The 27,309-nt window shown below is 43.7% G+C and overlaps 1 protein-coding gene across 1 annotated transcript; it reads right to left on the bottom strand.

Moving 5' to 3' along the window:
* Positions 1-283: 283 nt before the first annotated feature.
* Positions 284-26,734, bottom strand: LOC129335706 (aldo-keto reductase family 1 member B1-like). The gene is made up of 10 exons (XM_054988494.1): positions 26,582-26,734; positions 19,749-19,916; positions 15,357-15,473; positions 13,167-13,244; positions 11,706-11,828; positions 4,652-4,758; positions 3,653-3,734; positions 2,624-2,707; positions 2,145-2,227; positions 284-1,011 (listed from the first exon to the last, which is right to left on the bottom strand). The coding sequence occupies exons 1-10, from the start codon at positions 26,645-26,647 to the stop codon at positions 969-971; spliced, it is 951 nt and encodes a 316-aa protein (XP_054844469.1). The 5' UTR covers positions 26,648-26,734; the 3' UTR covers positions 284-968.
* Between the last annotated feature and the right edge of the window lie 575 nt (positions 26,735-27,309).

Raw genomic sequence — 27,309 nt, 5'->3', positions numbered from 1 at the left:
TCTCTCTCTGTAGTGATTTGAATAGCCTAGGTTTAAATCTAGTCATCCCTGATTTACAGGAAAAATGACTGTCTTAGTACTTGGCATCCAAGAACCTTGGCTTGATAAACGATTGAGTGAGCGCAAGTTCTACATTAACCCTGTCTAGAGAGAGGCTGTGAGCAAAGTAAGCTTTCTGAATTTGAATATACACCGGAAATTGAATTTTTGGCTAGATAGAGATTTATGGAATAACATAGAGCTACAGCGCCTTTCATTAGCAGGAAAACAAACAAACAACTGCTAACTAGAGAGATTTTATTAGAAGCAATACTGTCATACATTTCAAAATCCTTGGGGAGAGCAAACCATGAGCCAATTGAGCACAAAATAACACAACTACAAAAATTCCCAATCTGAACACAGAGGAGAGTCTAGAAACACCGAGTTATATCCTGCAACCACTCTGCTGACGGATGAGGAACTTTTCCATCATTCTTCCTGTGATGTATAAAAATACACATCCTCCCCGGGGGAGGATGTTTATGAACAAAAAGCTTTCTGGGTTGGATAGCAGCAGCGAGGAAGAGAACTGGAGAAGATCATCCCTCTTCTATTAGCAGAAAAGCGGTAGCATGCCATCCAGTAATTTTAACGCAAAAGCACTGAACTTTGATTTCTACGAGACATGAAGCATGCCTCTTTTTTTAGAAACGAGCCTCTTTTTTAGGCTGAATCAAAAGTAGTGATGACAAAAAGCTTAAAAAGTTACTGTTCACCTCTGTAGCAGTCCAGCTGTGAATTCTGGGAAAGATGTTTGTGTTTAATGAGGAGGACAATACAATTCACACTCCCCCATTGTTACTCAAAACATACTGAACCTATGCTGGAAAAGCAGAGGTTTCCAGATGCGGTGAAAAGAGAACAGACGAACAATACAAGAGGGTTCAGGTGGACATCCCGTTGTCTGTGACTTGCAGAATGGGGCTTTAATATTCAGCTTTGAAAGGATATTCTTTGAGATTGATACACCTAAGGAAAGAGTCAAGCAGAAGCTTGAATCAAAAACTTTACAGTTGCTAAAATATTATGCTTATACATACAGTAGTTTACTAGTGCTAAAGCTTTACAAACTTTACTTATTCTTTATGCCAAAGAAAAAAAGAACGAATTGCACAGCAGTATCTTAAAACAGCCTTGCAAATCTGGGGCCCCATCAAACCCAACGCAGCTTTCTAGATGTGAGTGCCAGATTATAAGGGGCACGACGAACTTCTGGCTTTTGTTGCCTTCCTTCTCAGCAAAGACGGGGCTTCTCATGCCCCTGGTAAAAGACAGCTTGGCAGGCCACAAGTTGTGCGGGTCCGATTAAACATAACGTGGACTTTCAGGACACAGCATGAAAGTATTTAGCATTTTGATGAAGGTATTCACTATACAGTACAAATCTCCAGAGTAGTTTTCTGATTGTATTGAAGGGTCTGATCTTGACATTTATTCATAAGTATAAAACCTAAAACCCATCATTAGGTTTACCTAATCTAGATATTGGATTATGTTTTTCAAAGGCTTTCACAGTTAATGGAATCCAGAATTATGTTGTAGTGATACAAAATATTTACCTTTGTTAAAACTACAGCTTTGCAAATACTATTAATTAAAATATTTTTATTAGGGTTGTCCCTCAGTTAAAGAAAGGCAATTTTACTAAAGTCTTACTAGGAAGAAAACCAACATGGGGTTGGTATTACTTCTATTCAAACTCTACTATCTTGGTATCTAGAATGTAGCTTAATTAAAATCTGGATATGTTAAAACTACTTCCAAAGTGTGTGTGTGTGTAGGGGGGGGGGAACACAATTTGTTTCTAGAGGATACACGGGTCCACGCAGGAAGGGTAGGGAAATTTTTTAAAACTAAAATAAACTGTCCCAGGAAAGACATTCCTATCTGAGGGTGGAGGGAAAATTCCTCTTCAGGTGTGCTTTTATCAGTAAAGCATTAAAGAATGTTATCCAACTTAATCGATCAAAAAGGGTTTTTTGAGATTAATCTCACCAATTAATTGACTAGTTATTGTGGCCCATTTCTCCGTCAATCCAGATCTCAGAATCTGAGAGCTGAAGTGTTGCCCTGCTAAACATTTTTCAAGCACAGCTACTTACGAGCTCAGGGCACATGCTCTCCAGTTCCTGTTAAAGCCAAGAATGGTTTCCATCTCCTGCTTGGACAACTCAAAGTCAAACACCTGCCAAGAAGAATATCTAATTTATTCCAAATACTCCATAACAATCATGGAAAACAAATTTGTTTACAGCATTTCTCTCTTATGCTCTCTTTAAACTTAGCACAGGTTCCAAAGTATGTTTTAAAGAGCAGTGCTTGTGTGTGTGGGTGTGGGTTTTAATATTAGGAAAAATTCAATTGACGGGACTATTACTTTTCCTTCCCTCTGTTTTCACAAAACTGGCAAAGCGAGCCAGGAGAATGTGCACAAACAGTCTTGAAGATGTAACAGACGTTAACAGTTCTGCTCACTAAATACTAGACTAGGATGACAAACACAATCTTCTATTTCTCCATGGAGAAGACAACAAACATATATGCACGTCTCAACTGATCCAGTCAGGGCTTCCATTCTTACCTTAAAGTTTTCTTCAATACGCCCTGGGGTGACAGATTTCGGAATCACAATTACGTTTCTTTGAATATGAAATCTGATCAGGACCTATTAAGCAGAAACAGAACATGCCTTCCTGTTTGAGCTACAAAAAGTACAAATAGGCAAGGAAAAATACACAAGACGACCGATTAACAAAACAGTAGCCCTTCTACACAGTCTGGTGTGCAGGGGTCATTTCGTAGAAAAAGAGCTGGAGGAACTCATTAGCATAACTCATTAGCATATGCCACACCTCTTGCCATTGCCAGAAGTGTGGCATTAGTATAACTGATTTGCATATGCCACACCCCCTGACATCACCTATTCTGGCTGTTTTGGACCCAATCCTGGCCATTCAGGGCCGAAATTGGGCCCAAAATGGCAAAAGGGGCTGAAAATGGCTGAAAAGGGGCCCAAAATGGTCAGGATCGGGCTACTGATGAGTGGAAGAGTGATCCGCCACCTGTCAGAGGCCCGATTCAGGCCGTTTCTGCCCCAATCCAGGCTGAAACGGGCCCAAAATGGCCGAGTCAGGTGGGCGGGGCCACCTGACATGTGACCTCTTTGGGGAACTGCCGGAACTGCGTTCCTGTGCGTTCCCCCTCGAAATGAGCCCTGCTGGTGTGATCTCTTATTTTTTAATGTCCCAGCTGCCACCTCCTGACCAGAGATTGTTTCCTGGGTCCCATAGTAGATCCTCCATTTTCCTGCTAAGCATCTGCAGTTACATAAACAAGGTTGCACCTCTGAAATCCATTTTTTCTAATCCAAAATACTACCACCACCACCTACTACACTGGCCCTGAATTCCCCTCTCCTCCCAGTCTGAAATGGCACTGCATTTGGTGGTCTGTATTATCATGAGACAAAGCCATCTGGGATAAAGAAAGCCCCTCGCCCACAAGGACTACAGACCTTTTCCTCCCACCTGTCTTCAGCCCTCCCTCCCCACGTGAAACCATCTTCCATCTTCCTTGCTTGTGTACACAGGCACACTCCAAAGAAACACACCTGAGCTGCAGTTTTATTGTGCTTAGCAGCAATCTCTTTGATTTTGGGATCATCCAGGAGGTTTGGGTCCTCTGGCTTGGCCCTAAAAAAAAAATAAAGTCAGCAGCTAATTAAAAGTAAGAAATTTGGTGGGGGAAGGGCGGCCTTATTTTTATTAGGAATGGAATACCTAACAGGGAACAGAGAGAAGAGCAAGATTAGAGGCACCTTAGAGGCCAGCTAGATTTCTGGGGTATGTGCTTCTGAGAGTCAAAGCTCCCTTCGTCAGTACTGGAGCAAGACAGTCATCCCCGACATGGTGTCAGTAAGTACTACAATGCCCGCTGATGTGCTTTCCTGCAGCCCGCTTCCTTCCTCCCAGAAGCATCCCTTCCCTAAAGCTGAGAGCCAACCAAGGCTTTCTGCCATGTCCCTGGAGCAGCAATTGCCTCAAGAGTCCAGTAGGTGTCACTGCCTGTGTGGAAACAGTGGCCTCCAGAATAAGAGGACGCTCAGGGGGAAAAGCCTGCGACGTTTTGTGACTAGCCCCAGCTCCCACAACAGCTATTTTATGGCTGGTCCCAAACCCACCCACTCATAATTAGTAGTCAATTTATGGTGGCACCCATTCCCTGTTCTCAACATCCAAAAACACCTATAGGCTTAACAAGGTGGGGGAATATATAAATCACTGCAGTGATATGACTCCCCTCCTTCTGGTGTGGGAAAAGCTGCCCTTGCTGAAATTCCTTCTTGTATCTAGTTATTCAAAGTACAGACACCCTGTCCTATTGTGCATCAATTCACCCAACTGAGACCAGCTTAACTCTCTCCTGTCATCACAACTTACAGAGACAACCTTGCCTTTACTTATGCAGGTAAGTGACCCCTTCACTTGTTTTTGTTGTCCGTTTATCTACTTTGCAGCGATGGGTAAGGATCAGCAAATCAAAACAAGGGAGTCCCAACCTCAAGGTAGGTTTTGCCAAATGTTCAAAGAAGCCTTCTAAACATTCTCACCACGGCCTGTCAGGAGAGCCGAGGGGGCTGTACGCTGTGACGGAAATCCCTTTGGACTGGCAGTAATTGATCAGCTTTTCTTGGGTGAGATAAGGGTGGCACTCAATCTGCAAGCACAAAGAAGAAGATGGGATTCAGGTGAACAACGTGCCATGCCTCCAACAGCAAGTTCTAATAAAAGCAAGACAGCACGTCATCCAAGAGACAAGCCACTTTCTAGACCAAGTATGGCTTTGCCTCTTCATGAGTATAAATGACTATACGGGAAAAATTCCCCCGAATCCTCCGGCTGCTCATAGTTCTCCCCTTCGGCACAGGTGTCCATGGTGGCTAGAACAGCATTTTTCCATCTTTGCCAAGTCCAAGAACTTTCCCCGTATCTCTTGCATCCAACCTTGCCACACTGATACATGTGATGGTCACCTCTTGTTTAGACTACTGCAACTTGCTCTACATAGGGCTATCCTTGAAGACACTCTGGAGACTTCAGGTGGTGCAGAATGCAGTCACTAAGTTGCTGACCAAATCAACACGGTCAGCTCCTATAACACCGATCCTGAAGCAGCTGCACTGGTTACCAATTAGCCTCCAGATACAAATCAAGTGTTGGTCCTCACCTTTAAAGCCCTTCATGGTCTGGGACGTTCATATCTTTGGGTCCGTCTCTCCCATTATGATCCCCCCCGCCCCACCTGCTTCATTTAACTTTTCAGGGCTTGCTGGTGGTTCCTGCCTCCAGGGTAGCTTGACTTTCTTCCAGCAAGAAGAGGCCCTTACAACTGTGGCACCCTCCCCTTGGAATGCACTGTCGGAACGCACGTGTGCTCAGCAGGACCTGTTGATGTTTCGGAAACTCTGTAAGGCAGAACTATTCTGGTGTGCCTTTGCTATCTAATATTCTTTTGTGAGGCAAAGCAAATTGTGTGCATTTTTATCTACCTCCAATTTTTACGTTATTTGCAGGGTTTTATAGGCTGGGGTTGAGCCTAAAGTAGGCTGTTTTATTGTGATTTTATTGAATATTATATTTTTGTATTGTTTTAACCATTATAATTGTGAATCACTTCAAGATCTTAACTGAAGAGAAGCAGTATAAAACTTGAATAAATAAAATTAAGAACCAGTGTTGCGTAGCAGTTAGTGTCAGACTAGGCTGTGCAAGACCTAGGTGTGAATCCTTGTTCTGCCATGGAAGCTTGCTGGGTGACCTTGGGCAAATCATACACTCTCAGCCTAACCTACCTCAAAGGGTTGTAATGAAGATAAAATGGAGGAGAGGAGAATATAGCCACTTTGGGTTCCCTTTGGGGAGAAAGGTGGGGTATAAATGAATAAATAAATTAAGCTTTGCTAGCTCACAGCCAGCATCTAAACAAGATTTTCAGACTGTAATCTGCTCTTGTTCAATAAAGACCATCATCCAATTGTTTCTTTATTAATGATAATTCATCTGGCAGTACAAATGTAACCTTTTCACCACCCCCTGAGGCTTCTATCCGGCCCACGGTCACCCACAGCTTCATTTTTAGCAGGTTTCAAATGTGCAGCTTTCACATCCCATCCCTAACATAGTATCCAGAGTTCTTAAGCACTTGTTCCAGCTGTTGGGCTTAGTCCTCTGGGACCAACCTGGCAAATGTTCTCTGGGCATTTTTACACATTGAGAAGCACCTCCTGGTGTGCTAGTGTAGAAACGTGAATGTGGGACAGAAACCTGAAGAGAGCTATTTTAAAATTCAACATACATTCCCAGCTAACTTGGTTTTATAACATCCACAGAGACGTATAAATGAATACTGCCAGTTAGGTGCTGGGGTCACACCCAGAGGCTGGTGCCGGAAACAGATGCCAGCTGGTACTTTGAGCACATATAAACCCTAACAACAACAACAACAACATTCGATTTATATACCGCCCTTCAGGACAACTTAATGCCCACTCAGAGCAGTTTACAAAGTAAAGTATGCCCTATTCATCATACGTTGGAATCCATCTCTTTGTGTAACAGACTTTATCTGCAGCCTAAGAGAAGGGCTATTATTCTGAGAGTTTAGCATTACACTGGGTTCCCAGACCAAGCAGCTGCCATTTGTTCTTGTAATCGGAGTAGCCTCATAAAAAATTCAAACTTTCCTGCAGCCATTTTGGTATGGAACAGACCATCAGACATGAATTGTCTGCCCATGACAGCGTATTCACTGTTCCTAATCTTAACACTTCAAATAAATTCTGTTTTTAAAAATGATCCCCAATGTGGCACTTGTTATGGCTATGGCGCCTTTTGCCCAAGTGTTCCCTGAAGCCCACTTCCTAAACCCTTCCTTGTCACATTCCCCTTTTCTCTTTGTCCTTCCCGCTGTTCTTACTCTGTCCTTTCCTACTCCTTCATCCCGCGCCTTCCTTCCCTTGCCTGCCCCTCCCCTGTGGCACTTCTCCAGCCATCTCTGAGAAGTGCTAAAGGCGGGAAAATGGAGAGGTTGTGGCAGTGCTGACAGGATCAGCAGTGGAGGGGTGATCTGCGCTCCAGCTGTCTCCTACAATGTTGGGGTTACAGCTGTAGTTGAAAGGGTAACAGGTACCTGAGTGTATAGTTCAGCTCCTGTAGTTTTCTTTGAGGGGGTGTGCTTGCTTGTGGATACTTTGCCACAATAACAGCTCCACCACCAGCAAAAAGGAAGACGGGGTGAGCAGAGGAACCCTCATTAAAAAAAAGTGAATGAAAATATAAGAGCCAGAAAAAGATGAGGAAAGAGGTAAAGGAGGAGAACGGAGAATAGACTTTCTGCCAGTTGATGCCTACCCCACCCTTCCATCACCAGACTACCTTCTTGTTCACACCCCAAATGAAATCCACTGGACACAGATTTATGAACACCAAAGAACTCGATTCCCCTACCAGAGTCCCTGATCCCGCAGAGACTTCTAGATGGCAAACCAAGGCCACCCTCTATAATTTACTCATGACATCATTACTTGAAAATGTTCTTGATTACATTTGGAAATGGAAATCTTCCATTTTCCCTCCCCCGAATGTTTCAAACTTAAAAAAAAATATTCAGGGGGAGCCTGGGTGAAAACCAACACCCACTCTCCCCCACTGAGAGTCAGTTTGGTGTAATGGCTAAGAGCAGCAGGACTCAGTTCTGGAGAACTGGGTTTGATTCCCCGCTCCTCTGCTTGAAGCCAGCTGGGCGGCCTTGGGTCAGTAACAGATCTTCCAGAGCTCTCTCACCCCACCTACCTCACAGGGTGATTGTTGTGAGGATAATAACAACACACTTTGTAAACCGCTCTGAGTGTGGTATTAAGTTGTCCTGAAGGGTGGTATGTAAATGGAATGTTGTTATTATTATTATTATATCTGTGCTCAAATATACTTTAAAATATTTCACCTACCCCAAGAGAAACTAAAAGTCTTAACTGCCCCCCATCCCAGCAGTTATTTTGAGATAGCATTTACTACTAGCCTTTCTCGTAATTCCAAAACTGCCCACAGGCTCACCAAGGTTGGGGACTCCTGTGGCTAAGGGCTTAAGGACAGAAAGAAACAGTGTCTGAGGTTGCATCCGTACATGCGCTGTGAGGCACTGCTTTTCTACAATCAGCTGGAAGAGGAATTAAAATTCTAGACAGCACTTAAAATAGGCCCACATTCCCTACTAAAAAAACTGTAATGCCCACACCCACAGGTTCTACATCTCCTCAGGAGTAAGCATTGTACATTTCATTATAGTCTCCCTTATGGCTGACAGAGAAACGGCCTGTCTCAATGGTGGCCCAAAATATACCATGAAAGGAATCTGGGGATTCTTACACTGAAGATCATAGACTCTGACCGACACACAAACATTTTGCCTCACTGCCACCTCTTGCAGTGGCATCCTCATACTTAGAAGGATGTGCAAATTCCAGGGGCAATAATACCCTTTTTGTTCTTCCGTCAATACTCTGGAAAAAACTAGCACCATTCTCTGGCTTTACTCAGCTTCTATCTGGTCTGGCTAACGAGCAAGCAAGGAGGCCGAACTGTACTGGATAGAGTTACACAGTTGCTGGAGTTTATTTCTAGGCCTCAGTGTGGGGCTCACTGAGAGGGCTTTATGGCTGCTTCCCAGAACTCCCACATACACATTTTGAAAATTAAGTCACCAGTTCATGGCCAGGCATGACTGAACTAATTCAGTAGGATACTTTGCTTCAGCAGCACTGAGAAAGTCAGTTTCTTGGGCAAAAAACCCAAATAAACTGGGTTAGGTAGAGCGGCATCCGTACACAGATGTGAATCTTGGTCTCACAAGCTATATTTAGGTTGTAACATTATTCTTGGAACATCCTCAGTGTCTCTCTCACTTCATACTTTAATTTCAGTATGAGGCACAGAAGGGATTGCTTAAAGCATGTTACCTTCCCATTCATACATTTCAACCACCCCTGTTGATCACATATTTAGACTGATTTCAGGCGCCAGGTTTTACACATTACTGTTATTTTTATAGCCCCTTTATCATTCAAAGCTCATGAAATTACACTGCCTGAAAGGATCCCATTTGTGTTTAAGGGTGAAGGCAGAGATAATATTTTTACTACAGTGGATCCAGTTTCAAAGTGGAGCCAACAACACGTTCCAAAGCAATTCCTTAGTGCTTTGTGGCTTACAGACTCTTGGAAAGTAGAAACCACAATGCTCAGATAATATGGGTTGATGTGAGAAACAGCACCCTGCACTGGACATAGGAAGGCTCAAAAATTTTGATCATGGGCTACACAGAAAATCTCTTAAGCCTAGTTGCGTATATGAGGAAATGAAATTTCTATGCACAGGTATATGTGTAAACAAACCTTTGCCAGGTAAATGTTTAATTTGCTTTGAGATCAACAGAAAGCCACCTTCTCAAGAAAAAAAAAAGGTCACAAATCAAGGTTGTTTTTTTTTTACCATAGCCTTTGGTCTGCTAGGCTAACAGGAAGCCAATTCATATGTTAATATGGGGTAGCCAACAGAACAAAAGAACTTTTAATGTGGCACTAGGACTCATAGGTAATTATGTCAGTCTCAAGGAACTGCCTAGGCCCTAGAGCCTAGTAATTTTCCATCAAATAGGATGGGAAGGAGTCTGATGGAATTTAATAGAAGTTCTCAGTGTTTTGTTTGGAAGAACCTGGAGTTGATAGTGGCTGAACAAGTGCTTTTGGAATGGGAAAGCTTCATAAACAAAGGAGACTGGAGGAATGGTTGGAAAAGAGAGATAGGGCCCAAACTGGAAATTTGTTCATTTAAAGATTATTCTGTCTGCCTGATCACACAGCCTGAAGACTCAGGGAAAGGACTATGCTTACTGCTTGTTTTGTTTTCCTTTGCTTGGTAATTGTTACATTCTTTTGTGCGCCGCTATTTTTTTCGTCCTTTTTGTAAAGAATGACTGCAAAAACAAGTAATGTTTTCCTTTTATGAGACTGGTGTAATGGTGGTCTGTGGGCCTAATGTGGCCCACACTTTCCGAAGTATAAAGGGAAGACGTGGAGATTCCTGCCTGGATCTGAATTACTCTAACAAGCAACATTTCCAAGGCTTCTCCCTATGTCCAGGACAATTTGGAGTGGGAGGATAAGAAAAGTCTGGGGTTCTTAATATGAAGATGAATCCTTTAAGAAACAGAGAAACAAAAAAGAGTCAAGACTCTATAAACTATGCAGGTAATTCCTTAATTCCTATTCTGGCGGTAGCAGCAATAAAAGGAACCATAGATGTGTGTAATAAAGCTGGAGAGATTAACTCCTCATTAAGGTCTAGTGAATTGAGAAGTGGGCTATCTGGTTATATTTTATGACTCCCATCGAAGAACACTGTTTTGCCTCAGTACAAATCTTTCCACCGGTATTTGTCTATGATAAATTAGAAAAGACATTATAGTTTGTAGAAGCAGTGGACACAGATCCACCTGCTGATGCAACTAAGCACTCTCTTCTCCATCGACTCAGCATCGCTAGCCACAGAAAGACTACCTGGATTTGCTAGCTGCAACTAGCAACGTGCTTTTCCATGGGAATTGCAAATCTCAGAGTCTCTCTACACAAGGTATCTGACACATGAAGAACACATGGTGGGATATGCAATGTTAGCTAGGAAGAGTAGTTTAAAAAGACAGAGCTGGCAGCAGGGCAAAGGCTTTGCTATACACTGAAGCTGTGTGAAGGAGCTGTGAAATGCCAGAAAAGCAACTTCAGCCTGTTATAATGTCTCCAGGTCTGAGCCTGGCTTTGGAAGGAAGCTCCAGCCCAGTTCCATTCCTCGCTGCCCTCTAGTTGCGATCCTACACAGTTTTAGACTGGAGAGGTGAAATTGTCAGAGCTTCAGGGGGGCAAAGCTGAAATTGACAAACCCGCTGAGGAGTGATCTCCACCGGCTGTCTTCTTAAACTACGCTTCCCAGTTAACACTGCGTCTCTCTACACTTGATGAACACGTGCTGAGGCGTCTCATGTAGAGAGACTCTCAGTTCAGCTATGAAAAGTCACCAAGCAGTGACTTTTATAGGGAGAGGCCATGGCTCAGCAGTAGAGCATCTGCTTTGGGTGCAGAAAGTCCCAGTTCAACCTCTGGCATCTCCAGTTGAAAGGATCAGGTGATGTGAAAGGTCTCAACCTGAGACCCTGAAGAGCTGCTGACCATCCAAGTAGACAATATTGATGGCCTGATTCAATATAAGGCAGCTTCACAAGTTCATGTGCTCTTGTGTAAGTCAGTCTAGACAACTTCACAGAGTGCTGAGTATAAGAAATGTAAAGCCCTTTCTATGCTGAAAACTATTATAGAAACGATGAAGAACGGTTCTAAATAAGCACTGTAGGCGTGCATCTTCAGATCTTCCCTACGGGCATTGGTATCCATCCAATTAACAGGAAATTTAAGTTTGATCTATCCTTTATGATGCTCAAAGTATACCTGAAGTGTAACATTAACAATGCATTTCAAAGCAGAGTTACACCCTTCTAAGTCTTGTATTGACTTCATTGAATACACCTAAGTATTTAGGTCTGCGCTGTATCCCCCTTACCTGGTTATTTGCTGGTTTGTACTTTAATCCAGGCTTGTTCAAGATTCTCTCAATCTGTTCATGATTGAAATTGGAAACGCCGATGGCTTTCACTAACCCAGCGTCCACCAGCTCCTCCATGGCCTAAGGGCACACCAAAGATCAAATATTACATACAGAAGATGCACAGCTAAAATCAGCATGCTATCTGCATTTGCGTCCACTCTGGCTGGCCTAGGCAAGTCTTGGCACTTTAAAAGTCACCTGTGCTCTCTACTAACAAGATGCATCCCAGAGAAAAGCTACGTGCTCAAACATATCATGCAGTACAGCCTTTTGGGGACTGTAAGATTTCTGAAGCAGGGAAACATACGCTTGAAAATTCTCCACCAGACACACACACAAAAACTAGCTCGTTGGGGAGAAGGCTAGTCTACAACTTCTGTGACATGCTAGATTTCTAACTGCAGGAAGGGTGTTCTTTTAATGCAGAATCATGGGAGCGCTGCATAATCTTTAACACCTGGTGAGATCGCAGCTCCTGTCCTTCCAACTCACTCCACACTTCAATATGACTACTGGACTAATAATACAGACTATTATTGATGCTGGACTAGATGGACCACCGGTCTGATAGAGCAGGGCTCTTCTTGAGTTTTTTTCCATAAGGGACATAGAGCGTATAGGTCTATGCACCTCAACGGCTCATGCACACACAAAATAGGCCTGGGGGAGGAAAATAGGGAAAAGAAACAGAATTTTATTACAGAAAACAAGCTCTTTCACAAACAGAGAATGATTACTTTCTCTGAACATACGACGAAGAAATAGGAAAAGCGGAAACACTTAACTGTTCCAGGAGCATGCGATGATGCAGGCATGAAAGGGCATCTTCAGCTGCCTCCTTGGTTGTTTCCACACTGACTTTTAGCCCCACATCCCTTCCTGTCCCCAACTGCAGCAAGGATTTTTTTTTTGCACTTCCACACAAATTCCTTGTGCAACCGAGGATGGATTTCCTCCATCTTCAGTGTGATCCCCCCAAAAAAACTTTCTTTCCCAATCTTTCCAGAAAAACTGTCCTCAGTCATTATGATGGTGGAAGGAATGGGTATAAGGGGATACTACGAAGAACTCACCTGCACGGCGCCAGTGACAGCACAATGGGGAACCATCCCCATGTGGAAGTGATTCATCTCACAGGGTAGCTAGCCGTTCATGGCCAGTGTGCAGAATGAATATGAATAAGAGAATTTCTTTCCATATATGTAGTTCTAGATACGCCAGAGAGGATACTCTGCTCCCCAGCTTAATTCTTAAGTTTGACTTACTGGGAAGCGAAAAACTTCAGGGTTGGCTGGTTGCTAAAGCAGAGTACATAGCACAACTGTATTATTTGCAATGAACCGTTGCAAGCTACACCAAAAACTGGCATGCAAACAGTGACACAAAGAAGAAACTTTTGATTGAAGGTGAACATACCTCCCAGGTGTCTAGAATGTTGGTGTTGCTGGGTATAGTCATGCCTTTTTCATCAGCAGGAAACAGATTGTCACCAGCCTGTCAGTGCAAAGCAAAAACGGAAGTGTATTTTTACCATTAAAACAGGACTCTGTCCTTGTGCCTGCTTTGCAAGGTCCATCGACCAAAGATGCAACGGACTAATCCTGCACGCTTATGCTATGGCCCTTACAGAGGGAGACAGATCTGCCTGACATCTTCCAGACACAGAAAAAGAACTAGTGACCACTCGTCAACCAACCAGCCATTTTAACCTTTTGGCTGAAAATCCAGAAGGCAACTGATATGGGCACCAGACTACCAATCTTCAGTGGTAAGCATTCATGAATGTGAGCTAGACAACAACAGTAATACTTTGCACAAGCCATGAAGTTTAATGCTAAACTGTCAGCCATGTGGTAGCCCTAACAGCAATTGGAAGTTGTGTCAAGTGGTTGGACTGTGAATCAGCACTCTGCTGGTTCTTATCCCACTACTGCCATGAGCACAGCAGGTGGCCTTGGACAAGCCCCAGCTGTATCATGGGGATAATAACAACAGTGACTTTGTTCACTTCTCTGAGTGGGCACTAATCTATCTATAAGAGTGGTATATAAGCACAATGTTATTGCTATTGTTATTATTGGCCAACAGAAGAGTCGACCAGATGCCCTCATTTTTACCACTTGAGCAGAAAGAATTACCCAGTGGTTTTCCAGCCTTTCCCTGATAGAAAAAAATCTAGCCTCCGACTCCACTGAGTCTCCATCATGTTGAGGAATAAGCCCTATTGCTTGATGTGTGGTTTAAATACAACTGGGAATTTTTTGAAATTAAAAGGATCCTTCCCTTTCAGACTGTTTAGCAGATGGAATGCTCTCTTAACTCATTTCTTGATGCTCTTCTCCATCGCGGAGATTTTTACAGATATGGCAGTAGGCAGACTCGTTATAACCTAAGGGGGTAAACTGGCTCCTCAAATACATACAACTTCGTTGCTGGATCAGAACAAATCTGGCGCTCTGGTTCAGAGAGTGGTCAGCCACATCCCCCCAGGTCATCTTTTGTTATCAGTTTCCATTATCTGATAATCAGCCATAATGCTTGCGAACATGGAAGCTCCATTTTTAGCTTTGACTTCCAGTGGCGATTTATAGGTTTATCCTCCATTAATCCTGTTCAGACAAGTAAGGCCTTGTAGAGCGTTCATGCCATTATCCAATTTATAGATGTGCTCCACAAGGCCACCAAACTACAGGCTTGACACTTAAATACACTATTCCAAGAGGTGAACTTTATGGGATCCTTACATAGCCCTTTTCAAATGTTACAGTCTATGCACATTGCAAGGATGACAAGAGTAAGGATCCTCCTGATATGTGCAGTTGCCACATTGCTCAGAAGGGAAAATATGTGGATTTTTGGCTTTGGTACACAAAAACGTGAACTCTGAAAGATCAGGGGGTTTTGTGGCATGTACAGAAACGTTAATGAGCAAAATCCACACATTTGTGGGTAGTGTGCACTCTCGATACACACAACTGTATTGTTTGAAAAGAGCTAGCATGATCTATGAGATCTCTCCTATCTGAATAACCAATGTGAGCTCTTTGGAGGAAAGCCAGGTTAAAATACTAGACAGGTAGATAGATTGTGGCAATACATGGCTTTTGTTCTCCGCTTTGGATCAACGCAGATGCTGGCAACCTCAGTCTGTTTTCTCCCTCTCAGCATTACAGTAATGTTATCAGTGCCCAGTGGGGTCCAGGAAAACTGTGGTCCACAAAGCTCTCCTTAGGGCAACTCCACCTGCCAACTATGGGCTTGGGCAAATCCTAGAATTGGGGGAAGAGACCTGTGAGATGAAAAGGGTGGGCATCGCTCAGCTCCAGAGAAGCTTACAGTATAGACAAGACTCTGCCTGAGTCTAGGGAGACCCAGTGCCCCTAGCCAGTCCAAACTGCGGGTGCCATCAGGGCCCACTGAAATCTGTGCTCTGCAGCTTCCCGGGCTAAAAGTAAACTCAGTCATCAACTTTGGGGTACTGATGGAAGGAGTCCCAGGAGAAAAGGCAAGGAATGTTCCAATGCAGCCTCCCCTGGAGTGATGGTCAGCCTGCCAGCTGCTATGAGGGACAAGGGCTATGTGGGGAAGGGAAGCCATTCACTCTACCTTGAATCCCACAGGCCAGTGAATAAGGTAAAGGTCCAGGTAATCCAATTTCAGGGCTGTCAGGGTTGCCTTGCATGCACCCTTCACCAGGTGTTTCTCATGGAATGTGCACCAAAGCTGCAGAGGAAGAAGAGACATCACCATTCACGCCAAAGATAACAAGTCTATTTCACAGTATTTTCCTGAGTGAAAGGTCTAGCATATGAACAGGTTACTGGAGTGCATTGCCTTATTCACACAACACTTCTGCCTATGGCTTAGGACCTTATGAGCCAGTTTGGTATAGCGGTTAAGAGCGGCAGGATTCTAATCTGGAGAGCCAGGTTTGATTCCCCACTCCTCCACTTGAAGCCAGCTGGGTGACCTTGGGTCAGCTGCAGCTCTCTCAGAGCTCTCTCAGCCCTACCTACCTCACAGGGAGTCTGTTTGTGGTGATAATTACATCGACTTTGTAAGCCACTCTGAGTGTGCTTGGATTAAGTTGTCCAGAAGAGCACAAGGTTGTTGTTGTTGTTGTCATGAGAATTACAAAGCCTCGGTTGCTGGGAGGCAAGCCCCTACACGGCTTCTTTCTTCTGGAAAGGCCTGCTGCTAGTGTGCGTATGGCAAGACCAAGGGCACCATAACCTCTGCCTCTTTCTGCATGCACACCAAGAAAAGCAGTACACAGCAAGGCAAGTTCACCTGACAGTGGAGAAGATTCCTTTTTAGCACAGGCAGCTTCAGAGACTCTGGCTCCTCTTCTTCCTGTCACATGACTGTGATGTCATGCAAGTTCCTGATGTGTGCTAGCAATTCAGTGGACCCCATGCTGCCATTTGAGATTAAAGGTGGGTCCCAGGTCTAGAAAGGTTGACGACCTTCTCCAGAGCGTAACAAGAAGGTCTGATAGCTGATTCATAATGGACAACTCAGAGAAACCTTCAGAAAAGTCACAGGTATAGCAAATGCCCCAGTTTGTGAAGCAGCAATGACCACATACTAGCCTTGCTAACAGTCACAATATATTTACTAATACAATACATAAACTCAATACACAGTAAAATGCATGTACAATGAACAATTATCAATACAATTAACAATGCAATTAATTCTACCCTTCACATGTGGAAAACCATTCATACAATTGCTAAAATACAGGTACCTCAAGATAATAAAGTGCTGGTGCTACCAATTGCTACATAAATTCATTGCTATCCAGGACCTGTGGAATAGAAATATGCTGGGTTGTTACTAGGCACTTGCACTTTAATAGTTATATGTGCAATGAATTTATGTAGCAATTGGTAGCACCAGCACTTTATTATCTTGAGGTACCTGATTGTATGAATGGTTTTCCACATGTGAAGTGTAGAATTAATTGTATTGTTAATTGTATTGATAATTGTTCATTGTACATGCATTTTACTGTGTACTGAGTTTATGTATTGTATTAGTAAATACATTGTGACTGTTAGCAAGGCTAGTATGTGGTCATTGCTGCTATACCTACTTTGTCAAGACCACTCTTTGCTCTCTCTCTTTTTTGCCCATTTGTGAAGCAGCTGCCCTTTTCAGTGATCTTTCAGGCGAGTGTCAACCTGGATTTTATTTTATTGACTTTCTTTATACCCCCCATTTCTCCCCAATGGGGACTCAAAGTAGCTTACCATCCTCCTCTCCTCCATTTTATCCTCACAACACACCTGTGAAGTAGACTAGGCTGAGAATGTGTGACTGGCCTAAGGTCACCCAGCATGCTTGCAGAGCAGAGAGGGGAGTCAAACTTGGGTCTAACTACTACACCACGCTGGCTCTCACATTTTATTTTCTGTAGTAGACACTTGCAATGAGCCAAATATTTGCTTCCCCTTTGCTTTGTTGTAGGAATTAATTCTCTTCTTTGACAGCAACAGACACCTTAAAGGGATCCCTCCCATGCACTCCCTAATTTTAGGGTTAAAGTGAAGCACCATACTGCTGCAATGAAAAGGACAGTCCTTACATTACAAACCAGGGCCTGATAACGTTTATCACAGCTGCTTTCCTTCCTCCAGAGCTACACTTTAGAGAAACCCTGGACATCCATGTGCCCATGCACACATACCCACCCAAAAGCAGCAACATCACTGGTTGTCATTCCTAGGAGGGCTTTCCTCTTTTTTCAGCAACAAGATTGATCAGGTCTGCTTTGGACATTTTTAGATGTCTAAGTAGAAGTTCACTTTCCCACCACACCTTCTGTTGTCTTCAAGTTTGTTGATTTTAAAAACGCTGCTGCTGTTTCCAAACACATCGACTTTTAAGCATTGTATATTATTGCAAGTCACTTTGAGTTTGTTCCAGAGAAGATTTTGTGTCTGACATCCTTTCTGCTGCAAGGGCTTTTCCTGTTTAGGTATTTTGCTCATTTGGCTATGATACAGACAGTTTTTATCTTTACTGATTTTTAAAATTTTATTATGATAGTTTTTATCTTGCATTGTGCTTTTTGACCTTTGTGAGCTGCCCTGAAGATCTTGTTTTTGAAAGATGGGATAAATGCATTTAACGGTGCAATCCAAACCAGAGTCACATCCTTCATATCATTCTATGTTTGAGGGACTTGGTGGTGCTGGAAAGTGCTGTCAAGTCATAGCTAACGTATGGCAATCCCTGCTGGGGTTTTCAAGGCAAAAGGCTAACAGAGGTGGTTTGCCATTGCCTGCCTCTGCATAGTGACCTTGGGCTTCTTTAGAGATGGAAAGAATCCCATCTCTATCCAGGTCAGGGCAATGCAGGGAACAATACACACAAATGTATCACCAAATCATGAGATAAAGAAAAATATGCTCATCCATGTCCCAAGAACACAGCGCCCAAAGACTCCCCACCCAAACACTCATAGCGGCTCTGAAATGCCTCTGTGCATACAGATGCCACACCTGCTTTCAACACCATTGGTGCTCACTTCTGGATGCCAAAGTTTTTCTCTCCAAGACAGCAGAAGCAGACAGACACCAACCACACACACTTCATGTTTCAGTACCTACACTGCTTTCCAAAAGCACTTTTAGATCAGAATCTGCAAAATGGTTTACTGAGCACATATAACATGCTGTATGACAAACACAAGCATTGTGGATGTAAACATGTTAGAAAGCTCTGGTAGGCTGCAGCTGCCTAGTGAACACATCCTCAGTGCACACATGCTCCCCACACAGTACATTCACACCGTGAAACTCAAACACCTTTGCAAAGATGACTTATCTTGAGCTGACTCATTCTTTGCATTAGAACAAGCACACACAGATATGCTGTACAAAGATATGCTACACATAAACATACACACATCCCTGTATGCAAACACTGGTGCACACACAAATAACAATCCTGCGCTCCTAAGCATACCAGAGAGGGTGCTGCTAGCTTCACATGAATACATGAAGTTGCCTTATACTGGACCAGAGCATTGTCTTACCAAGTCAGTATTGTCCACTCAGTCTGGCAGCACCTCTCCAGGGTCTCAGGGAAGGGTCCTTCACATCACCTATTAACTAATCCAGTTTGGTGTAGTGGTTAAGAGCGGCGGGACTTGAATCTGGAGAGCCGGGTTTGATTTCCGACTCCTCTGCTTGAAGCCAGCTGAGTGACTTTGGGTCAGTCACGGCTCTTTCAGAGCTCTCTCAGCCCCACCCACCTCACAGAGTGATTGTCGTGAGGGTAATAACAACACGCTTTGTAAACCACTCTGAGTGGGCGTTAAGTTGTTCAGAAGGGTGGTATATAAATCAAATGTTATTATAATGTTAATGTCATTAATTGTTTTAACTGGAAATATCTAGGATTGAACCTGGGATCTTCTGCATGCAAGGAGATGATCTACCACTGAACCAGTCCTATTTGCACACCCACACACTTCCAGAGTGTTCTCCATTTTATCAGACCATCACCCAGATCCACAACTCACATCCAAATGTAGCAAACCATACATATCATGCATATCGACACAGAACCTGCACCTTGTGCACACCAACATGTGAATAGAGACACATGAGCACCCACAGGGACTTGGCAATGCCCACAGGCTCCAACACAGACCACGAGTGGGTGCACATGTGGCAGAGGATGTACATGTGGCAGGGGTGGGTGGGGCCAGGTATAGGGTCAGGGTGCCCGTGTCCCCATTTCCTACCTCTGTAGGGGAGATGTGGGAGTGGGAGGTGTACCCCTGGACACTCTCAATGTGGGACAAGTTCTTCTCCGCCATGTGGATTAGATCTTTACCTGGTTGGGGAGGTAAGTGGGACTGTAGATCAGCGAGGGCTGTCTTCATCGCGGTAATGATATTTCTGCATAACTCTGATTAGGACTGCACTGTAAGTAAACTAGAATAGTGAAGGGGCACAGATTCAAATAATATCAAATAAATACCTTGCTGACAACAAACAAGTCCTCACGCTTCACTACTCCTGCCTTGATTTTCTCTTGGATTCCATTGCCAACCTCGTCTTCATTCTGGTACACGTAGGCGCAGTCAAAGTGGCGATATCCCACATCGATGCCCTTCTTCACTGCGTCCGCTACTTTCCCTGGTGGAGACTGAACAATCGAAAGAAAATGCAGTTCAAACATCTCATTTGGTTATCTTGTCAAACATCTTTCTTTCCCTCCAAATCTTTTATAACGGTCCTGGCCCAGGCATAGTACCTTGAAGGGGCCAGGGTTTAGAGGCAGAGCATCTGCTTTGCGTGCCGAAGTTCCCAGGTTCAATCCCAGCAAGGCTCAGGTAACAGGTGATGTGAAAGCCTTCCACCTGAGACCCTGGATAACACTAACTCTGATAGACCAATTGTCGGACTCCCTATATGGCAGCTTTATGAAAGTGTAGTAAAGTCAAAACCAATTTTGTTAACTATTTGCATTACATATACAAGAAGAAACTTGGGCAGATGTCTGTAACTCCTGTACAGAAGCCGTCTTTTTAAAAGAATGTCTTTATCGTGCCTTGGTGTACATCTTTCTTCCTGTATAACCTTGAAACAATCTGGGCATCGAATCACAGGTTTCTGAAGTAAATAGAGAAATGGTCCTAAAAATATGGGGCCAAGAATAGTGAATTACAATAAAGAATGTGTAACTTGGGCCAAATGAGACGTGACAGAAGCCACAAGTCCGACCTGTAGACACCGCTGCCATTTTAAAGTGATTTTAAAATGGTGTGAGGGCATGGGGGGGGGGGAGGTGCTCACCTCCCCGTACAAATGCCAAACTAGCACTTTTAAGCATTGTATACAGTTCAAGTCACTTTGAGTTTATTCCAGAGAGGATTGGGCGGGGGGGATAAAAACTCACAGCATTTTGAAATCACTTTAAAATGGTGTCTACATATTGCTGTTACATCCAGTTTGGCCTTTACTCAAGATTTAGCATGAGAAAACCTGGTGTCAACATTGGAGGCTGAACTAAAAAAGAAATGAAAATCTTCATACTAAAACACTTGATCAACGAACGGCTTTCCACACACAGTACTCATATTTGCAGAATTCAGAAGATGCAACAAAATCTCTTCAGTATTTCCATCAGGCAGTGTTGCAGGTTCCACTGGTATCTTGGAGACGAAGTGAAGGCATTTGTTTGGAAGAAAATGTCCACTGAGTTCCTCTAGCCACCCAAAATCTGCTGGGCCCTCATAGGAACAGCTTAAAGGCATTGCAAATCAATGTGACCTCAGCTGTCTTTGCTTTGGCATTCCTGAGCCTCAGAAAACAAATTCACTGAAGAACCAGACATTTCTTTAACCTTTCTGGTTCTTAATTCAATTCTCTCCCTTTCTTTGTCCTTTTTTAGAAAACAAATTCACACCAATTCTCAGCAAGCAGCCTCTCCAGTATGGTATAGGAACAAATCTCAGGTTCATGCACTGTCCCACTCCAAATGTATCATTACTGTTGTTTATAAAGCATCGTCAATCCATATGGCATTTTGTAACAGTACAAAAAGGTAGGCCCCTGCCCTGAAGAGGTTACAATTTAAAATCTGTCTGTGACCCAACGACGAGAGGAAACGAGAAGGGTGAAGGCTAGGATAAACATGCTGGAAATTACCCCTATCGATTCTAGTGGCCTGTTCTTAAGCTCAGCTTTAGGAGGGGAGAGGGGCTAAGCAGAATGTGCCAAAGACGTCAAGGAAAAAGGTGTATTTAAGGAGAGATTTAAAAGAAGCGGGTGTGGTAGCATCTGAAAGGGCATTCCAATGTATGGAAAATAAAAATGTGTAGCCCAGGGAACAGGTCGTAAACCTGCCTCAAGGCTGGAATGATGATGAATATCACCTTTTCATTTTCTATCCAAGGACTCAGAAAAAGCTGCGGTTATTTCTTCTAAGTAAGCTCAAGACGTAGAGTGCTTGCTGGAACCTGGCTAAGCAACAAAATGCAATTACTTTGCAGGTTCATCCAACAAAGGATATCTAGCCCCAACTTTAAAAGGTGAAGGCTGCAGTGTTTTCATATGACAGAGGAACCAGAAGCAGACGCTGACTGGGACAGATGGTCCCTACAGCCAGAGACCCGGTATAGCCAATTCGATTAGCTAGCTGTCACTGATAATCACTGACAGTTATTTGCCTCAAAGGTTGATTTGTGACTCTAATGTATTGAAAGGAACAAATGACAAAGATTACAGGTTGCTGGAGGGAATAATTTTCAGGCTGAAACACAGGCCACTTGTCCACTGTGCAGCTTGCATGGAAACCAGTTTGCCTATCAGGAAGGAAATGATAAGAAAGGATCCAGGAACAGATTTGTTCTATATGCTGTTTTCAAACCATGCTTGTAACTTTCCAGGGAAACCCAGAGCTTTTAAGCAGAGGTTCTTTAGAAAGTCAGACAGGTTTCTCTGACGGTTTGTGCACCTTCATAAATCTTCCTTGTGGAAAGCCATTCAGTTCATTCAGGGAAAAGGCCTTTAGGCCAAACCTATTTATGGCTCTTAGCAGTGACTGCCCTTTCCATCCAGCAGCCAATACAAATAGTCCCTTCCTTCTTCCTCATATTTGGCTCTTTTCTTCCATGATCTCACTCTTCTGTCCATTCTTCAGTCTCCATTGGTTCAATTATTATATCTCGGGGTTGAATCCAGTCAGCTTTTTCACTACATTTTTTATTTGTTTTACTTCATTTATACCTCCTCCTTTCTTCCCAATGGGGACCAAAGCGGCTTACATTATTCTCCACTCCTTCATTTTTTCCTCACAACAAATTCTGTCAAGTAGGTCACACTGAGAGGCTGTGACTGGCTCAAGGTCACCCAATGAGCTTCCATCGCAGAGTGAGGAATCAAACCTGGGTCGCACAGATCCTAATCCATCACTCTAGCCACTACACAACACCGCTTCACCCCCAGTTCCCCTCCTTATCACAGCCACCATCCCCCATTACTATTCTGGACCAACAATCCCTTCAAGGGGGTGGTCAAAGGGAAGCCCCTCCTGCCTTTTATCTCCTGTAGAAAAGCTGGCTGGATCTCTTATGTATTTATTTAGAACATTTATGTTTCACTTTTTTCTGTCAGATGACTTCCCAAAACAGCATACATCAATAAAGAGCTAGGCAGACTATTTAAAAAAGGCAAGACATACAAGGAAAGGAAAGTGAAAGAAGAAAGGAAGAGGAACGGAGGTCAGACAGACATTTAGAATTTATATTCAACTGAGCCAGGCTGCCCATGGCTGGATGGAAGCGGCGTGTCTATCCTGCAACTAGTGACAGAGGTCGACCTCTCTTTTCCCCTTTTTTCTCCAGCTCCAGGGCAAACGACAGGTGAAGCAGGGATCCTTCCAGCAGTGAACGGGAAGCGAGCTTCCAGCCTGCTGCTTCTGTAGTTGAAAGCTGGGCCAGGCCTGTCTTCTCTTTGCTGTGATGCTCTTAGAGGAAGTGCCAGAGTAAAACCTCCAGGGTCCTGTTTCTCTGGCCGGTGACAGAGGCCAAGACAGTATCTTGGAAGCCACCTGTGGCTACTCTGCGCACTCTTCCCCACTGTGTTGCCTGTTCCATGCTCTAAGAAAGTAGGGCTTGTAGCTGGCAAGTGGTTCCACCTTGAAACAATGGAGGATGGGCTAGTTGCAAGCCTCCCTGAGTTGCAGGTTCTTGCGTCAGGGATGGAGTAAAGAGCTCCTCCCCTCCAACATCCCCCCTCCCCGTCTCTGCACCCTCCACACTCCCATCTCAGCACCTGGAAACTGGCCAGAGGAGAGAAAGTTGGCCACAGAGAAGAGAGGGTAAAACCATCACCTCTGCAGCCACCCAGAAAAAGAGCAAGCTATCCACGGTGTAGTGATTATGATTTTACCCCCCCCCCCCTTTCTCCACAGCCAGCTTGCTCTCCTCTTGGTGCCTCGACCATCTTTCTCTCTTGCCTGAACTGCTGTGCCTCATCTTGAGAAAAGAGCGGAACGGGGGAGAGAGGCTGGCTAATGTTCAACAGCAGTGGGGAGACAACTTGATACGCTCAAAAGTAATCTGGTAATTTAAAAGGCTCTTGTTATATATTTAATATTAATAGCTATATAGTAAATTATTGCATGTGTGTTTTGTGAGGTGGTGCACATAGACTTACCAGGTCTTCTGCTGGTGGCAGGAGACCTCCTGCCCTCTACCTCCTTCGTTGAAACTTGGCAGGGTGATGGTGGAAAAAGGGGAGCAGGAGGTGTTATTGCACCATCCTATCCAGACCAAACCCAGAAATGTCATTGTAATGCTCTAGCATCACTCACAAAATCTATGGTAAAATGGCACACAGATGTAGTGATGTCACTTCCAATTTGCACCAGAAGTGATGGCACACCGATGCTGTAGTATCATTCCCTCTGTCCCTTCCCTCTCTTGCCAATGGCTGGCAACCTTAGGTGCACATGGCATACAGTAATCATGTGGCTGTTTGGATTAATGATGAATGTGACTCTCTGTGAACCTTGAAGTACCACTGGGCCAAAGGGTCCCCTCCCTTCTCTTCTCCAGGCCTCTCTACACATTTGGCAAAGCCATAACAGTTGTTGCCACAATAAATTCCTGTTTTTATGGTGCTACTTCTGGGCAGTTTATACCCTCTGACACAGTTTCACCAGCATGTTATTTTAGTATGATCTCTTCCTTCATAAAACTTCTCAAAACCTACTGTTCTCTTTGGCTTCCACACTCTAACAGAACCTTTTATACTGGCCATCAGTAAGATCTTTTCTATTTATATTTACAATGCTTTATTTTTTATTATTTCTTTCCTTTTCCTATTCCCTATCTGCATCATGTCTTACAGTGTTAGATTATAACCCATTTGCAAAAGCTTAGTTTTCTTTGGAAGTTGTATGACTGCACTACCTTTTTCATAATCAAAATTCAAATGTGGTTTAAAATAGTTATTATCCAATGCTGGTGTGTGTGTTTTTTTACCAGTATGGTGGGAATACGCCAGCATCAGACTTCTGGGGATAAAATTATAAACACCACTGCACACATAATGCAGTTTTGCCTCTAAATCTGAAAATAGCTCTTCTAGAATTTCTGCAAGAGTTTATACCAAACTAATTTCATGGAATGGTTTCAGATTTGCTAACTGCAGTCAAAATATTAATAACAAAAAAATTGGCAGCAGTCATCCACCAATCCAGAAAGACTGGTTTGGAAAGATTTGCCTAAGTGTGAAAGTTATCCAAGTATTTCTGGATAAAAGAACAGACTCAAGAGAATGCAAGTGAAAAAAACAGAGATTTTTAAAAAATATTAAGATTTGTTAGTAAAAATATAGTAGGCGTTTTTTCATCCCCCACCCTTTTTTTGAAGCTCTCCTATCACATTTGGCCAGATGAGGCCTGCACAAAAAGCGGATGTGTGCACATGACCTTCAATTGGAATAAGATGAAAGGCATCCCAAGAATATTAATGTAAACACAATGAACTTTCTAGATATTTTATCTCGTTACTCTTGCTGCTCCTTGAGCACATACAAATCCCAAGTGTTCCACATTTAATTATTTAAAAAAGAGTATTTGTAATATCGCTATCGAATGAGAAACAGGAACAAGAGCTACCTTAAAACCAACGCAGACTCTAGAAATGACATTAGCAATACTTCAAGGATAAAGTCTCTTCGTTTTCTTCTTGAATGCAGCACAACCAAGTCAAATGCAAACTGAACTGTTAATATATTTTTCTTTCAAATAAATGTGCATAGAATCAGGCTGCACACAGTTACCAAATTTTCCTCCGAGCAGGGCTCCTGGGCCATTATTCACTTGCTGAATTTCTGATACTGCACAGTGGCCAACCAAGAAAAAAGACTGGCTACTATGAAACCCAATCCTACATTGCTTCTGAGTTAATTTGGGATTACTGTCAAATGAAATATGTGCAGCAGTGATGCCTACAAGTGCAACTACACCAAAACTAGGTTTTTTACAAAGATTTTATAACTATACCTATGCATGTTTATTTAGATGGAATTTTCACCAAGTTCGGCGGGGAATTGCCCCTCAAGGAGTCAAGTTGAAAGCATCTTTCTAAATAGGTTTTAAAAAAACACCTTCGAGAGTACCGATCTGAACCAAGATTTCAAATTCTATTATGTCCTGTCCTACAAAAGCGCACAAGACCAGATGAAGCAATACACGAAATATCGTTTCTGCAACTGCCTACTTCCATCCACCGTGTAGTGAGTGTCAAGCCAGAAATCCTATGCAGAGTTCGCCAGTCTAAGCCGCATTGATTTGAATGGGCTTAGGCTGGAGCAACTCTACAAAGGATTGCACAGACAAATGATGAAAAGCAGGATTCGGCTGTTGAAGCAAGTATACCGTGACAGAGTATTTCTAAAATTCCTCCCAGATCATCTCTGCCGCCCCTTTATAACTTGAAAACACGGAAATCACCCCCCCTTTTTACATAAACGCACACAGCAAACGGCAAATAGTACCCCCCCCGCGAAAGCAAAAGTGCCAATCGCATGCAAAACGAACTCACACCAGCCTCGTAACGGCTCGCCTTGCTTTCGTAAGCAGAAAGCCACATGGCACGAAGAAAGCGACGCAGCTGCTATTTGGGCTTTTTTTGTTGTCGATCCCGTCGAAAGCTTTGTGTCGGGGAAACGGAGCAAGGGGCCAGCAAATGCAATCGGGAGGGAGGAGGAAAGATGCAAAAAAGATCCCCCCAAAAGATGAAACGGCAGCTGCAATGCAAGGCACGCGTCCTGCCGGCCCTGCTTGCGCACACCCACCTTCCAGGTGCCCAGTCCCAGGATGGGCATCTTGGCCTTGGTGCACAACTCCACGTACTTGGCCATGGCGCCCCACGTCCGATGGGCAGCACCGCTAGACCGCGCAATCCCGCACCAGTCGGAGCGGCCGCCAACGAACCCCCCTCCCCCGGCCTATTTTATTCCATCTGGCCCCGCCCCGGGAGGCGCTAGGCTGGAGCGGGGGGAGGAGAAAGAAGGCGCCTCTGCGCAGCTAACTGGCAGTGCAGTCCTAAACAGAGTTAGGCCAGTCCACGCCCGTTGAAATCAGTGTTGTTAGACTGGAGTAACGCTGCCTAGGATTGCACTGTAGACGCTGGACTTTCAGGCTCATTTGGGACGGTCCCTTCGTGCTGAAAAGCCCCTGGAGCTTGCGGGATGTTTGGGGCGCTCTTATGCGTGCTTACTCGGGCGCTAACCACCCAGGGCTTCAGGACCAAGTTAATTTGCAAAGTGTGTAATGGCCTCGTTGGTTTCTTTTCCCCACTCACTTCAATTTTTTTCTTAGTTTTGTTTGTTTGAATATCCTTCACTCAAAATAACATTTTGTTGGACGGAATGCATGATGTCTCTTGGGTGAGGCTTGAATATAATAACACTTTTTTGCATTAGTGAGTCAGACTTCCAGTTCTGGAGATTTTCTTCAAATGTCATGGAATTTTACTCTGCACAGCGCAACAGAGCATGAATATGCACACGCCAGGGAAAAG

This window comes from Eublepharis macularius, chromosome 9 (genome assembly GCF_028583425.1).
Source record: "Eublepharis macularius isolate TG4126 chromosome 9, MPM_Emac_v1.0, whole genome shotgun sequence".
NCBI lineage: Eukaryota > Metazoa > Chordata > Lepidosauria > Squamata > Eublepharidae > Eublepharis > Eublepharis macularius.
This window is presented reverse-complemented; position numbering and strand designations above follow the sequence as displayed.